The 17,949-nt window shown below is 32.2% G+C and overlaps 1 protein-coding gene across 4 annotated transcripts in view; it reads left to right on the top strand.

Moving 5' to 3' along the window:
• Window positions 1-17,949, top strand: part of LOC134706843 (uncharacterized) — a 42,333-nt gene that overhangs the window by 4,719 nt on the left and 19,665 nt on the right. For 3 of the 4 annotated variants that reach the window (XM_063566154.1, XM_063566155.1, XM_063566153.1), the window contains exons 4-9: window positions 3,079-3,341; window positions 6,888-6,923; window positions 7,647-7,818; window positions 8,255-8,444; window positions 9,960-10,353; window positions 10,994-11,174. In XM_063566154.1, coding sequence (XP_063422224.1) covers window positions 3,079-3,341; window positions 6,888-6,923; window positions 7,647-7,818; window positions 8,255-8,444; window positions 9,960-10,353; window positions 10,994-11,174 — 1,236 coding nt within the window. The remainder of the gene's footprint in view (window positions 1-3,078; window positions 3,342-6,887; window positions 6,924-7,646; window positions 7,819-8,254; window positions 8,445-9,959; window positions 10,354-10,993; window positions 11,175-17,949) is intronic. The other variant, XM_063566156.1, reaches the window with a different exon arrangement.

Below are 17,949 nucleotides of genomic sequence, written 5' to 3'. Positions count from 1 at the left end.
GTGAAATCAAACTTTTGCACACCATACAATTGACCTTATAATCAATATAATTACATTTATACATACATGTTTATGTTTCATTATAATGCAATCTGTCTCAAACTGTTTAAGAGTTTGTCAAACCGAAAAAGAAATCTGACCTTTACTATGTGTACTACATTTTCAACTAAAAAATCTTGACACCTTTCAACATACTGCTTTAACCGACACCTTTTCATTGTCCTAAAACATGACTGTCTTTGCAGAAAAAAATGAGTATTTGGACACCCTGCTTAATCATTGTTGTGATTGTGAGTTTGTCTTCATGTCCGTAATGTCGCAAAACAGTGTTAACGTTGTTTCCCGTATTTTTGACGTTGGTGATAGTGACGTGAGAGAGAGAGATGTGTTGCCGGATGGACAAGATGGCTGAATGTTGGTACTGTCGGAGTGTATGCCGTGTATTTTGTATTTTATGTAACGTCTGTATAGAACATGTCATACATGTAATGTGAATAAATCATCAGGACTGATATTTTCTACAAATATGGTGTTTACTTATAAATTATGAACGCTCGGAATTTTACGTTTACAACATTGGTGGCAGCGAACAGAAACGGATCTACGCAAACAGATGATTTACAGTTTTATACAGACGGAATGCTTTTAAAGAGGGGAGGAAATATGAAATTAAACAATGAAGGTACTGTAAACAAGTTGATTCGACAATACGATTGTGACCAAATGTATCCATTACAACAGAAGGACGATACGGCACTGGAATAAGAAGATTCACCATTTAAAACTGATATTGGAATTAAAACAGATTCGACCACATAATTCACAGAGAAGTATTTAATCGGCAAAAGTGGACGGAAATTAATTAAACATTTGTGTTCGGTGCTAGCATCAAGGATAAAATGATAATCTAAGGTGCAAATTTGAAAGAAATCAACATTGTCACCCTTATCTATAAATAATTGTTGTTTTATGTATGTCTATAACTTATATTTGTCAGCATTTTGATATATATTAACCATGAGCTGGTGTGACTTACCAGAGTTTGACGGTACTGAACCTTTTGAAGGTTTCTGGATGAAATTTTCTATCTTTGCTGAACGTTTTAAATGGTCATCTAGTGATATGGCTTTTTATTTGGTTACTTCACTGAGAGGTAAAGCTTTAGAATATGTGTCGTATTTACCACACCGAGATCTTTATAATGTATCTGTTTTGTATTCTGCATTGAAAAGTCGATTTGGTGATATTGAGACTGCTCAGATTTGTAGAATGAAATTGAGAAATATAACTATGCTTACAAGTGAAAGCGTTCAAGAGTACGTATGTAGAACTGAGATAAATGTTCGGAAATCGTTCCCTGGTGTGAACGAAGATTTATTAGTGAAGCTGGTTACTGAGTATGCTATATATGGGTACCCTAATGGTGACATTGGATATAGAGTTCTGATTAAAGAACCGTCAACAGTTAGTGAACTTATCAAAGAAATATTGTGGCAGGAACATTGTAGACGATCTTTAAAGTCCGTAGAAAAATCGCGTTGCACTGAAGACAGTAACTTTGAGAAACATTTTGATATAGGTAATAAGCGTAATATGAATTTCACAGAGAATGATGTTCGGAGGAATAAAGTTTCTGAAAATACTGACGTTGATATGCAAAATGACATTAGTTTATATTCTAGTAACCAGAAATTGGAAAAAGACAATTATACTGTTGGTAAATTAAATGTACCTAATAATTTTGTTTATCCGAGTGAACAGTATGTTTATTACGTCGGTGAATCATATGAATTGAAAAATGAGGAACTTTGTGACGTTATTGAGGCAACTGAGGTTGAAGTTGCGAAAGTTTTGGACGGAGAGATAGCTATCTTGGAGCTTCCGTGCGTTGAAAAGCAGACAATGGTTACCGGTGGAACAGATGTTGTTAGTGTTAGAAAGGTAGAATTGAAATATGATGAACTTAATGAAATTGTTGAGGCAACTGAGGCTGCAGTTGCAAAAGTTTTTAAGTTTGGAAGTCCGAACGTTGAACAAAAGACCCTTGGTGAGGTAGAAGTAGTTAGCGTTCGAAAATGCAGGACACACTTTGAGCAAAGTGACGTACAGTTTGATACTTCTAAAAACAATGATGAAAACAATTATGACAAACCTAGAGTTTCAACCGATACTGGATTATCGAGACCAGTATACGGAAAGAACTTCACACATAAAGAACTCATACGCGGAAATGTGTTGACCCAATTCAGAAATAGTAACTTCTATGAGAACAGTTATGCACGTGATGTATGCATCTGTGGATCGTCAATGTTACCCGAGATGAAATGGAAAACAAGAAAACGCAATTCGTCTTGATTAACTTTTATTTCGAGGACGAAATATTCTTGAAAAGAGGGAGTAGTGTTGTGATTGTGAGTTTGTCTTCATGTCCGTAATGTCGCAAAACAGTGTTAACGTTGTTTCCCGTATTTTTGACGTTGGTGATAGTGACGTGAGAGAGAGAGATGTGTTGCCGGATGGACAAGATGGCTGAATGTTGGTACTGTCGGAGTGTATGCCGTGTATTTTGTATTTTATGTAACGTCTGTATAGTACATGTCATACATGTAATGTGAATAAATCATCAGGACTGATATTTTCTACAAATATGGTGTTTACTTATAAATTATGAACGCTCGGAATTTTACGTTTACAACATTCATACATTTTTTTCTGTTCCCCCAGTGTGTCAGTTGACACAGGTTGCACTGCAATTATATAATTATTGAATGTTTTTTTTGGTAATTTAGAGGGTTGTAAAAGCATTGACCATACTGCACACATTTAAAGAATTTCCCGCTTTATAAAAAATGTATTTTGGGCAATGCTGTGAGTGACCTCAAGAAATTTGCAAAAAACAGCATTCAATTCTTAATTGAAACATGACAGATGCAATCATGTAGTAATTACTAATCAGATATTGTACATTTCAATATTCAGTAAATCTTGCATATATATGTAATAAACTTGTATTATTGATGACCTTTAACACTCATGAAAAAGTTTTAAAAGCTGATACATTTTTCTTTGACCATGCAGATAGAGGATTACACTTGGGTTCAGTGTGATAATGTAGACTGTCAGAAATGGAGACAGATTGCTAACAGTGTAGCCCAGGAGTTAAGTGACGAGAGCCAGTGGTATTGTTACATGAACAGCGACACACCCTACAATAGCTGTAGTAAACCAGAGGAGGACTACACAGCATATGATAAACTTGCTAAGAAACTAGGCTTTAAATATGTCATGTCACAGCTTACTGAAGGAGTCCTGGTTTGGGCTAAAATGCATGGTTATTGCAGGTGAGAATATTTTATATGTACACATATAGTTTTCATATTAGGGTAACAAATATGTTCAGTTTTACATTGTTAGTTATACATATATGATTTGTGTTGATATTAGATTCTAGATATAGATAAATACATCTGTTGTTTGACAATGCTGACACACACTTGACAACATACTATGTGTTTTTTATTAAGATTTTAGAGGCAGTCCTTTCAAACACAACAAACCTTCATGATTGATGTAAATAAGCTAAAGCTTAAAATTGTAACTGATGTATCATCAGAGTCGGCTTAGAACTTATATAGGAATATAACAGGCATTCTCAAAAATAGTTTTTATGACTATTAATTTTGTTAAATATTTAACATTTTTCTCTTGCCTTTTAAAACTTCCATTAAAATTCACTCTGATGTTTAGTATGTTTTCTTCTATAAAAAAAAATTCAGAGGGTTATGATTTTAGATATTGTGTTGCCATGACATCATTATGATGTATATCATAATTTTTTGCACATTTTATATTTGAGAAAGCAGTTTTTTTTTATCAATGTGAATTTTCTCAGAAAATATTATTATATTTTATTCTTAACATTTCAGAAGCAAGACTACAGCATGAAACTAGACAATTTCCTATATTAGTCCAATCAATCTAGCATAAATTTTATCCTAACCTTAAAGTAATTGCAACAGAAGATTTTAAAGTTTTAATCTTTAGCATTATATCCCAAATATACACAGAAAAAAGTCCAACAATTTTAACTTGAGGAAAACTAAAAAATCGTGATTTTAAAATTTCTACAAAGATTTGCATTGAATTGGGAGATAACTCTGCAAAAAAGGCAGACATATTAATGAAAATTGATTAAAAATTATAACTTTACCACTTCTATTGAACAGAATGTATTAATTCTTGATATCTTTGCCGTCATCAGAGAATAACAAACAGCTCTAAGTGTTAACATATCTTTTTGTTCAAGCTACAACCTAGATTTTATAATTCATTAGCTGACCATATATTAGATTTTTCAGAATGTCCAGGTAAAGAATCTCAAATTTAATATAACTCATTAAACGTATATTCTTCTTTCTGTGGTTTAAAATTTCTTTAAACAAGGGAAATGCTGAACAAATATAATTTACAGATATAACCAATACCAAAGATTCACAATATAGTCAAATACAAACTTAACAACCCACCAATGTATAATACATAAATTTAAGAAAATCAATCAAAAACTGAACAAAAAAAAACTCAGTTTTGCACAATTATCTCCCTTTGCAATGTTAATTTCCATAAGAAATTTAAAAATGCTGATTTTGAGTTTTCCTCAAGTTAGATTTTATGAGACTATTTTCTGTGTATGTTTGGGGCTTAATGCTATTTATTTGAATTAAAAAAAATATGTTGCAATTAGTTTGAGGTTTGATTGGACTTATAATAAATTAGTAAAATAATTTGAAAATATGATGTTATGGTTACATGTTTATAAAAAGAAGAATATTATCATATAATAAGCCATGTACATTTTTGTCGAGCCTTCAACTTTAGTCGAAAAAGCGAGACTAAGCGATCCTACTTTCCGTCGTTGTTGTCGGCGGCGGCGGCGTCCACAAATATTCACTCTGTGGTTAAAGTTTTTGAAATTTCAATTACTTTCTTAAACTTTAATGGATTTCTACCAAACTTGGACAGAAGCTTGTTTATGATCATAAGATAGTATCCAGTAGTAAATTTTGTGAAAATAAAAATCCATTTTTTCCGTATTTTACTTATAAATGGACTCCCTTTTTTCTGTGGGGAAACATTATATTCAGTCTGTGGTTTAATTTTTTTTAGATTTTAGTAACTTTCTTAAATTATCCTGGGTTTGTACCAAACTTAGACAGAAGCTTATTTATGATCAGAAGATAGTATCCAGAAGTAAATTTTAAAAAAAAATAAATCTATTTTTTCCATATTTAATTTTTAAATGGACTTAGTTTTTCTGTGGGAAACATTACATTCACTCTGTGGTTAAAAAATTTAAAATTTTAGTAACTTTCTTAAATTATCCTGGGTTTGTACCAAACTTGGACAGAAGCTTATTTATGATCATAAGATAGTATCCAGATGTAAATTTTGTAAAAAAATAAATCCATTTGTTCCGTATTTTACTTTGAAATGCCTTTAATGGACTTAGTTTTTTCAAAAGTTAACATTACATACAGTCTGCAGTTAAAGTTTTCAAAACATTTATTAGAATCATCAACTATCCTAGATTTTTACCAAACATGGACAGAAGCTTCTTACAATCAAAAGATAGTATCAAGAGGAATATTTTTATTGATTTATTTCCTTAAATTTTGTTGAGCCTGCGATTTACACCAAAAGTAGGCGAGACTCTGGGTTCCGCGGAACCCTTACAAATTTTTTTTCAATATCTATTTGTATCTGGATCTTAAAATTGCATCCACAGCTTCTACAAAAAGCTTGAATATTATACATCTCATTCCAAATCATAATGCAATTCAAGGGAAGGTAATTAAATCTTCCTATACTTATAAAAAATATAATCAAAGAAAGAAAATATTGAAGTAATATTTATTAGATCCTCACATAGTAATGTCTTGAACTAAGTGATATGAAATTATGTATCTATTTTTATCCCTGCCTATAGGAGAATAGTCATTATGTTTTCTTTTATTTGGTTAAAAGTTTTGGTTTAAGGTAGATTCACATGAAGCTGTGGTCACATCAATATGTTACTTTGTACCTTTAAAAAATACACTTAATTGTGGCTTTGACCCAGATTTTATAGTTCATTGATCCGGTTAAAATTTGGTTTACCACGACACATCAACTGGAAACTTAGTACACATGCTTATTATGATGTGAACTTTTTTGGCATATTGAGGTTTTTGACAATATTTTCTCAGTTCCCTAAACTTAAACAGCATGTATACATCCTGATGGTCATAGTAATGAGAACAACTTTTTTTTTTATCAAAACAAGAGTAGCAACATGTCAAACTGACATCACAAACCAATGTTCTTATACCAAAAAGATGGATCTATGGACACCGAATAAACATACAATTTTAAAAAGTTTAAATAAAAAGCAAGTGACATTAATGGAATGTATGGTAATGCCATGAGGCTTCTTGTATTCTTTTTTTTTACTTCTCTATTACCTACTTGAGCCAGTGCCAATTTGATACACAATCTTCTGTGGATTTATTATTATTCGATTTCCTTAATTCACGTAAATTGGAAACCACTTAAATAAATGAATCCACAGCATCTTGTGGCCAGATAATTTTCCTACTCTACCATTTAAACAAAGGGACTCTTTTCCCCCTTTTTGACATTTAATCTGTCATTGTAGATCTAGTGTATGTACCCACAACTTTTGTAATTTAATATTACTGAAGACACGAAAGTCCCCTAAAACAATTAGTGGCAATAAAGCTATTTTACTGACTTATTTAAGATTGGGTCAGTAGGTAATTGCCTAACAAAGGAAGTTTTAAACTTTTGGCCATGAAGTGACAAGTTGATATTATTTATTTTAACAACAGACAATTTCCTGCAAGTTATTTTGAAAGACTGGTAATGTAAGTATCAGTTATGGGAACAACATAATATTAGTGGAACAGACATATAGGAACAAGTTAAGGTGAACTTTTTATTTTTTCTCCTATCATGGCATGTCTATAATATATAACTTGATGTTTTGTAACCTCTATAGTATGTTTTATAATCCTCATCTAACATATATGTCACAATTGCTAGTTTTAGATTATCTTTACTGAAGCATGTATGTTAACCTAATATGCTTTATCAGTCCTACTCATATTCACCTTCCCAACAGTCTGAAAAAAGACACATTTTTGTTGTTCCCATTCTTGCTTTTGCCATGCTTTGAAACTTAAAGCTAAATCAGCTATATAGTTGTAAATTAAAAAAAAGTATTTAGGTTGTAAACTATTACATGTATTAGTGTTTGTTCTAGGTCAGCACAGGGACCAGGTTTTTAAAATTTACATGTCTGGAAATGAACTTTTAAGAATACTTAGATTTACATATAATTATAATGCCAGATTTTCAGGACACACACTTCAGATGTATAACATATGTTTAGTACAAATCTCTTACAAGATAATTTTATAATATAATTTCAGATATATCTGATGTTAGCTCATACTTTTTGTTGTTTGATATATTCAATGATAATAAGTCATCTCTAGCTTAGTAAGCTGTTTAAAGAACCTTGCACTAATTTTTGAATCATCTTATGATATTACACTGCCATTAGATAACAGTAGACATTTTTTTAGGTGGCCAGGTATTGTAACGAAGGATCCCATCACAGAGTATTGTATGGATGTGGACTTTGAAGGCAATCCTACCCACTATCACATTGAGTACCTAGGTAAAAACCATAGTCATGCCTGGATAGCAGCTGCTAATATCACATTGTATGGTCACAAGGAGGAGAAAAGTCCTGAGGTATGATTAAAAAGTTCCTAGGCAGTTTCAATCACTTGCTTAAGAATAAGAAAAATTTAGTTTCCTTTTTACAGTGTTTTTAACAGCATGCAGACAAGGTGGTTTTTCAGAACTGGGCCTTTTTGATGCAATAATATGAGTTACCGTAAAATGAAAATAATGCAATGATAGAAGCAGTTTCTGTAAGATTTGGGGTTTCTTAAGTTTTTATCATTTTAAAATTCAACATTAATGTAAGTAAAAGTGTCCAGATGTTTATAAATTGGCATGAAGGTTGCTGCTGCTGCTGCTTCTAGCTTAAAGATAAAAAAAAAGAAAGCCGTTTAAAAATAATTTTATTAGAAAAATGGTGTTTTGAAGATATATATATATACTCTTTAACATGAGTAAAAGGTTACTGGCAGTTATTATATTTTTTTTTTACATATCTTTTAAGAAGTCAAAAATAAAAAAAAAGAAAAGAGGAAGGAAAAAGAAAACCTTGACAAGTCAAAGCAGTGGGTTGTATAAAAAGAAATACAAACAAACACTAGTTGATGATGCTATACAAGAGGCTGAAAGAATGATGGATCAAGGTGTTGACGATCGACTAAAACATATCACATTCTTACCAAAAAAGTCATTAGGTTTGTATAGTATATAAAAAAGAAGATGTGGTATGATTGCCAATGAGACAACTATCCACAAAAGACCAAAATGAGACAAACATTAACAACTATAGGTCACCCAAAAAAGTCATTAGGTTTGTATAGTATGTAAAGGATTGACTGAAACAAATCAAATTCATACCAAAAAGTCAACAGGTTTGTATAGAAATGTAAAGGATAGGCTTAAAAAAATCTAATTCATACCTAAAAAGTCATTATATTTGTACATGTTGTATAGTCAAGTTTAAGATTGACTGAAACATCAAATTCATACCAAATAGTCTATAGGTTTTGTATACTTTAAGTTATGTATAGGATTGGCCCAGCATAGAGTTCATTGTGATCATAACATGTCTTCAGGTTTATGTTGATTTATAAAAGATGGTGAAGAAGATGACTGACCTTCAATGTATAATTATCATTTATCTCTAGTTTAATCTGTCTTAATATGTTAAATTGTTTAAGCATGTCACTTATCTGGGTTTTTTTTGTCTTTTATGTCGATATTAATAGGATGAAGAACTTCAGAAACAGCAAAATTTGCCTTATGTTTTAGATCTCATCGATCCAAAAGTCCTATAAAAATAGAAATATTTTCAAATATTTTACCAAGAGACCCATTTCTTTACTATGTTTTGATTTCATTTGATGCCCTTTTAGACCTGTGCAAAATGTGGTATCAACATTGAATAGCAGTCTTAGTAAAGTAGGCCCAACATTCAGTTAATTTGTTATGTTTATTTATTATGCCCCACCTACAATAGTAAAGGGGCATTATGTTTTCTGGTCTGTGCGTCCGTTCGTCCGTCTATTTTCGTTGATCCGTTCGTTCGTCCGTCTGTCCGTCCCACTTCATGTTAAGGTTTTTGGTCAAGGAATTTTTTGATGAAGTTGAAGTCCAATCAACTTGAAACTTAGTACACATGTTCCTTATGATATGATCTTTCTAATTATACCCCCGCTTTAAAAAAGGGGGGGTATACTGTTTTACCTCTGTCTGTCCTTCCGTCAGTCCGTCAATCAGTCCGTCCGGCCCATGAATATTTTTTCTTCGCATTTTTCTCAGGAACTACAATACTACTTGACAACTTTCTGTTTACCGATCACTTGTATGATTTTACACATGATAGCCAAGTTGAAAATTTGCGTCACATTTTTCTCAGGAACTACAATACAAGGATTTCTGAAATTTGGTTTCAGGATTTATATAAGTCAGCTATACCGTGTGATGCGTTTTCAGATTCATCACTCGACAACTTCCTGTTTACCGAACACTTGCATATTTTTACACTATTAATATTATCCACTTGCGGCGGGGTATCATCAGTGAGCAGTAGCTCGCAGTTTCACTTGTTTTAATTCCTAATTAGAGTTTTTATCCAAATTTCATTGTCCACTGAACATAGAAAATGATAGTGCGAGTGGGGCATTCGTGTACTGGGGACACATTCTTATTTTTTAAACAATTTCTGCATAATACAGTTTTATTTTTAGGAGAATCAACTGTGGAAATAAAAACTGAACCACCAGATGAATTTAGTTTATTGGATGAAAATAAAAATAAATTGTATTTGACTAAAACTCCAGAGGCCGATAAAAAGAAGTCATCTGGAAGAAGAAAATCTACCAAGACACCATTACAGAAGGAATTGAAAACATCAAAGGTCAAGCAAAGAGTTCAAAAATCAGTACAGGTACAAGATTTTGCTAGCAGGTCAAATGTTCAGGTATCTTTTGAGTCATCTTGTATAACAAGCACTAACCTTCAACAGATCAAGGGCACTAACTCTCAGAAGAAATGTAGACAGAAGGTTGTTGTAAAAAAAGAAACAGATGATATATTATCAGAGGGCACACTTGTTCTGGCTAAACTGGATGGATATGACAAGTAAGTTGGCTTACATAGAAATGAACGGTAGTTGTTAAATATATAGAACGAATTAATTAAAAATGTATGATGGTAAAATATATAGTTATTGACTATAAACAATTTCTGGAAAAATATTTGGTAATTATCTTTTTTACTCCATTTACCAAAAATATGAATGGATAGTAGTAAACCAAACTACCACAAGAATTAAAAAGTCAAACAATAAGAAATTTCAAAGATAATTTTATTTGATAGAACCATATAAATGTTAACCATTGCAATATTATGGTATACTATTGTACCTCTAACCATCTGGTTGACCTAAGCATGTCATGCATTAACTCAAGTATGTGATGATAGATTGATAAATCAAAATTAATATAATTGGTGTTTTTAGGGTCTGTACTATATTAAACATTTTTTATATTTGTGGTTCCATTTTGATTCTACAAAAATGCACATTTTTCGTATGTGAGTAAAGATGAGTAATGTACTTTAAACTTGTATTGTCATCTGAGAATTAATCTACTTTTGACACATTTTGCTTCTGTAGATTTACTGAATTAAGGGACATTTAATCTATCGAAAAACACTAAATTTTAAGAGAGGAATTCCCTCTCAGAGTTCTAAATACTAGATTAAAGTGATATCTCAATAGATGGCCAGCAGTGATGACAAGAGATCCACATTCAGGACTACAGTTTGAATTGGATAGCAACAATCAGCTGTCTACATACCATGTTGAATTCCTAGGACTATCACATACTCATGCATGGATTAAAGCTGATAGAGTTCGTCTATATTCTAAAGATAACATGGATGATAGCCAGTCCCAGTCTGTAAGTTATATGTAAATGCCTAGAATAAAACAAAATGAAGGTATACACCTAAAAAAGCAATTAAACTTTTAAATGCCTGTTGATAAAGAACATATTTCCTATGGCTTCTTTGTGTGCCATTGTAATAATGTTCAGTTTTTATGCCCCACCTAGGATGGTAGAGGGGCATTATGTTTTCTGGTCTGTGCCTCCGTTCCTCCGTTCGCTTCAGGTTAAAGTTTTTGGTCAAGGTAGTTTTTAAAGAAGTTAAAGTCCAATCAACTTGAAACTTAGTACACATGTTTCCTATGATATGATCTTTCTAATTTTAAAGCCAAATTATAGTTTTGACCCCAATGTTATGGTCCACTGAACATAGAAAATGATAGTGCGAGTGGGGCATCTGTGTACTATGGACACATTCTTGTTTTGTGATCAATTCATTTTCCATAGTTTTAGTACGCACATTTAATACGTGATTTAATATTAAACTTTAGTGAATTGTTTATATCTATTGACACAAGCTCCCTTAAGATTTTTATAGATTTAAGATATTATGTTTCTGAGATATTGGATTTATTTCATCAAAAAGGGGGATTTTCTAGATTTCGGACAACTCAAAAATGCTTTGAGCAGTGTTGATGAACTTTAAAAGGGAATTGTTTATATCTGTTGACACACTTTTGATTTTTATAGATTTTAGATATTAAGTTTCTGAGTTTATATGGAGTTTTATTTATTAATAAAAGAATTTAGTGACTGGTTTGTATCTTTGAAAATAACATCCCTTATGCTTTTCTGATAAACTTCTGATATGACATTGAGGAGTTATGGAACCTTATTGTTTGAAAAAAGCAACAGGTGTATCATGCCCTGATGGTGCAGCTTTCTCATTAAATAAAAGGTAATGTTTGAATATACTGTTTCAAAATTTTAAACAAAGATTTTAGGCCAAAAATAAATAATTGTTTGTTTCCCCAAACCCGACCCTATCAAGTCAGGAGAGGGTAGGTAGGTAGGTAAATTATTTTATTTTTTTGGTAATTTTTTTTTTTTTTGTACTTTTAAATAGGAAATTACAAACCATCATTATAGGGCTGTATTTTAAATTCTAGGGTGTATTAAGCTATCAGTTTCCTCATGTCAGATTTATTAAATAAAACTCTATGTATAATTTGTAATAGTTTATTTAATTGGGTTTCTTTTGGGTGGTAATTTTCCATTAATGACACAGTCTTTGTTGCCCCCACAGCTGCACAGAAGGCACATATATCAGGCTGTGCCACAGTAGAGTCATAATACATGAATTCAACATGTGTTTGTCACAGTCTATCTGTAGGTGCACATTCAACACGCCTTCAACAGCATCACCTGAAATAAAGAACAACAGAGATCATTAATAAATAAAAAAAATAATATCCTAGAGTACTTTGTATATATGTTCCGGACCATATGAGTATTTTGACCATACGCGTATGGTCATGACCATATGGGTATATACTCATATGGTCTGACCATACGCGTATGGTCGGGGTAATTAACACTCTGTTATAGTTAACTTTTAATACTTCTAAACTCTTCATATGGTATGACCGTTCATTCAAAATACGCTATCATATAGGTAATTTTATCATTATATTATAATAAAAAGATAAGCTAAAGAAAAATAAGAAGTTTTACATAGTCAATTTTACTTAAAGGGATAATTCGCGATTTTTCACTTTTCATCTTATTATGTTCATAATACCATAAAAAACATATTCACCAAGTTTTATTTTGATATGAAATCTAATAAAGGAGAAAATTGGGAATTATTAATTTTATTTCTTGAAACTTCCTGACTTATGTGACGTAGTTTAAGTCTTTGATGCATGCCGGGAGTGAAAATATCTCATTTAAGTCTTGTTCGTTAACCACCTAATAACGCGATTTAAAGCACATCGACGACTTTTGGTATAGCTATAAATAAGTGATAGCCATGCAACTTTTAAAATTAGATCGTGTGGATATTTTAAAACGAATTTTAATAAAAAAATTAATTCATACAATAGAACATTTTTATGATTTTTTTCTACAAATACTTTAAACAAACATATGAAATTGACATGATCAAAAGTGCAATAAAAATACACGTTTGAATTCTGACCTTTTTGCTTCATTCCAGCAAACATTTTCACTTGCTTGTACGGTGGAAATAAAATGTGTATTGTTTTGTGACACCTAAAGAATGTTGAGTGCGTCGGTTAACTCAAGGTAATTTAAGGATTAGCATTATGTAATTCTAAATCCTTCGATCCTCATTCAGTGAAATCTAGATGTCACGGTTTACTAGCTTGAAGGTGTGAACAACATTTCGTATGAATTGAAAACGGGAGTCAGTCAAAGTTTTAGACACAGAAATCAAGGACTTATAGACGTCCCTGCAGAAATGTAAAAAATAAATAAATTAATTAACAGGAATAATAAGGTCGCACAACAACTGGATAGCTGTTGTATATTTTTATATTTTGCATAAGCATGATAAGATCACTTTTAAATGAATTATGACTTTTGATTAATTCAGTAACGATAAAATACTTAATTATTTTAATTGAAGTATAAATTCATAAATAAAAATAGCCTTCTAATCACGAGTGTATGAACTAAAAATTGTACTATCTTAGATTAGGATCGGCAGCCTTAAATATTTCAAACAGATCATTAACAATTGCAATTATATAATTTAGTCCATCCAAAGTTATCTTTAATTACCTATTTAGGAATTAATGTTTTCATCAAAATATTTCAAATCTCACAACGCACGAATACTTCAGATATTTGATAAAAAAAATTAAAAATTGACAGAAAATTTAAGAATCTTTTTGGAATGGAATCAAAATTTACGAACATAAGTGTGAAAAACATCAACAAAATTTATACATAATCGGGAATGTCCTTAACAAAATAGTCATCGTCTCACACCGTAACTATATCAGTCCCAACTATATATAATACTTAAGCTATTTGACCAACAATGTATAAAAAAACCAGAACGAATTTAATGTCATTTTTCCCTATTGTTTAATGTTATTATAAGTCTGTTTCAACTGGCAAGAATACCCATAAAGCGGACAAGCAGTTTGTTCTTTAAATTGCTGTCATTGAATATCAAGAAAGAAAATAAATCCCGAAATTGATTTAAAACTTTGATACTCTAAAGTTTTCCTGGAAAATATTCACATCCCTTAGGGATTATTAGTGTACGTCCAGTTGCGTACATATATAATAACATGTATGTCGGAACAATTGTGATGATGACGAATTTCTTCCTTTATTCGAGAACAATCTAATTGATATATAAATGTCCATAACTTCGATGAGCCAAAGAAAGTTATATATTGACCTGTATTATTCGGAGTTTAGTATGACGTTCATTATCACTGTACTATTATGCATATTTTTAGGGGCCAGCTGAAGGACAACTATGGGTGCGGGAATTCTCGCTACATTGAAGACCCATTGGTTGCCTTCGGCTGTTGTCTGCTCTATGGTCGGGTGGTTGTCGCTTTTACATATTCACCATTTCCTTTCTCAATTTTATTAAATCTCTCCTTCTTCTTCTTTTGGTATACAATAGTCTTTCGACATTTGATGATTACATACTCATGATACTGTTGGCATACGTGGACTAGTCTACTAACAAAACTTTTACCCCAATTTACACAAAATGTATGTTTCTTTCTTATGTAAAATGTATACATGTATATATTTGAATTTGCGCTATAGTTCCGTAACTTTTTATCCTGGCGTATATACGAATGGTCGACAAGTGCGTACATTTTTTTAAATCAAAATTTCTGGTATTGTCCGATCTGTCCTTCACCATTGACAAAAAATATGTATATAGATTTTTATTTCTTCAAATCTGTTGTTTATTTTTAAGTATTATCTGTATTTTTATAAATAATTTTCTTTACATCAGAAATGTTATTCATAAACAAGCGTATGAGTTTAGTAATGACTAGTATATAATATCACTTTCGGACACGCAAGATAGAGATGCATATTATACACCTAATAGTTCAAAATGGAAAGTTATAAGTTATCGGCCGTGAACACTGATCAATACCCTAAGAAGTGAAACGATGCATGAATTTGCAAGCTCGACAGGAAATCGCTTGAATACCTGGACGTGTCACCCCCCCTGCAATACCTTTGGGAGTAATACCTTTAGCCATGCAGGTGATCAGTGGAGCGAAGATCCTAATTTATTTGAATAAAGTTTATTACATAAAAGAATTATGAACTAATTAGATTTCCGAAAACAATAGACCACTTTCGAGTTCATCCGTCACCGGAAAAAACTCGTCAATTATACGCGCCTTTATCACCGTCATTTGTGCATTTAGGGGCGTCGTCACTTCCTTACAATGTTGAGCGAGTGGTTGGAAAATTATAATTCTATATTGTACGAATTATTCGGCAAATTGAATTCTGAAAATAGACAATCAACACTGCTGTCATTAGGGAATTGTCATTAAGTACCTACAGAGCAACCATTATTTCTAGTTTATCCTGCACAAAAACGATCACTAAGACGCTTGATGAACGTAAATAGTGCAGGGATACAGGCGAGCCCCTCGATCTGGTAAATGACGTCATAAAGGCGTGCATAATTGACGAGTTTTTGCCGGTGACGGATGAACTGGAAAGTGGTCTATTCAAGTTTCACGGAACACTTATTTATGATTTTAAATTTTTACTTTTTAACTAATTCCAATATTATCATAATTGTTAAAAATAACAGATCATGGTTATTAAAAAAAAAAGATAAGAAAATTTTCCGTATCAACTTAGTTATAGTTAACTAGTCGGATAAAACAACCGTACGATTGACAAGATATCGACACGCAATTACAACTTCATCGGGTTACTGTAGTTTTGGTCCTTAGACATATCTTGGGTGCAAATCGGAGAAGGTAACAAAATGGCCGACCGGAGAAAATTGATACTCTTAATTTAAAATCGATGGTGATCTCTTATCTAGCAGAATAAAACTTTAATATTCATGAATTTGAGCATTTTTATACAGAATGAACATAATATCAATTTTTGATTTTTTTGCGAAGTTTCCCTTTAATTGTCAAATTTAAAGTAAACACATTTTATACCAATGGTCATTACCGATTTGTTATTTCGAGTAAATGGCAATATGTCGACTAAAAAATTAAATTCCAAAAATTTCTTAATGAACTGTTACATAAGAAATCACTGGAAAGTAGTATACTATTAGTTTATTTAAGTTGTGTTGTGAAGATGGTGTATTGCAGTCATTTTACGATATTTGAGATCTAGAGCTTCTTAAAAACACCGTAGACATCAGAATTGCCAAAGACCTCGGTATCACTGTACGCAGCTGCAAAAAAGGCTTGTTTTTCACTCGCAAACAAAATGTGTAAATGAAAAAGATCTAAAAAAAAACTATGATACCGTGTGGAAGTGAGTGTCATCCAAACCTATATGCACGAATGTAACAAGCGATGAAAACTAACTATGGCATCAATATTAAATTTTTACGTAGTTTTTTGGATTATAAAATTAAAAAAATTGTCATGTTTTAAACCATCACTGTTTTTAGCTCACCTGGCCCAAAGGGCCAAGTGAGCTTTTCTCATCACTTTGCGTCCGGCGTCCGGCGTCCGGCGTTAGCTTTTACAAAAATCTTCTCCTCTGAAACTACTGGGCCAAATCAAACCAAACTTGGCCACAATCATCAGTGGGGTATCTAGTTTAAAAAATGTGTGGCTTGACCCGGTCAACCAACCAAGATGGCCGCCACGGCTAAAAATAGAACATAGGGGTAAAATGCAGTTTTTGGCTTATAACTCAAAAACCAAAGCATTTAGAGCAAATCTGACTGGGGTTAAAATGTTTATCAGGTCAAGATCTATCTGCCCTGAAATTTTCAGATGAATCGGTCAATAGGTTGTTGGGTTGCTGCCCCTGAATTGGTAATTTTGAGGAAATTTTGCTGTTTTTGGTTATTATCTTGAATATTATTATAGATAGAGATAAACTGTAAACACCAATAATGTTCAGCAAAGTAAGATCTACAAATAATTCAACATGACCAAAATGGTCAGTTGACCCGTTTAGGAGTTATTACCCTTTATAGTCAATTTTTAACCATTTTTCGTAAATTAAAGTAATCTTTTACAAAAATCTTCTTCTCTGAAACTACTGGGCCAAGTTAATCCAAACTTGGCCACAATCATCTTTGGGGTATCTAGTTTAAAAAATGTGTGGCGTGACCTGGTCAACCAACCAAGATGGCCGCCACATCTAAAAATAGAACATAGGGGTAAAATGCAAGTTTTGGCTTATAACTCAAAAACCAAAGCATTTTGAGGAAATCTGACATGGGGATAAAAATGTTTATCAGGTCAAGATCTATCTGCCCTGAAATTTTCAGATGAATCGGTCAATAGGTTGTTGGGTTGCTGCCCCTGAATTGGTAATTTTGAGGAAATTTTGCTGTTTTTGGTTATTATCTGGAATATTATTATACATAGAGATTAACTGTAAACATCAATAATGTTCAGCAAAGTTAGATTTACAAATAAATCAACATGACCGAAATGTCAGTTGACCCCTTTAGGAGTTATTGCCCTTTATAGTCAATTTTTAACCATTTTTAGCTCACCTGGCCCGAAGGGCCAAGTGAGCTTTTCTCATCACTTGGCGTCCGTCGTCCGTCGTCGTCCGTCGTCGTCCGTCGTCCGTCGTCGTCGTCGTCCGTCGTCGTTAACTTTTACAA

The sequence above is a fragment of the Mytilus trossulus genome, chromosome 2, assembly GCF_036588685.1.
Source record: "Mytilus trossulus isolate FHL-02 chromosome 2, PNRI_Mtr1.1.1.hap1, whole genome shotgun sequence".
Taxonomy (NCBI): domain Eukaryota; kingdom Metazoa; phylum Mollusca; class Bivalvia; order Mytilida; family Mytilidae; genus Mytilus; species Mytilus trossulus.
Note: the sequence above shows the minus strand (reverse complement) of the source record. Positions and strands in the feature narration are given on the sequence as shown.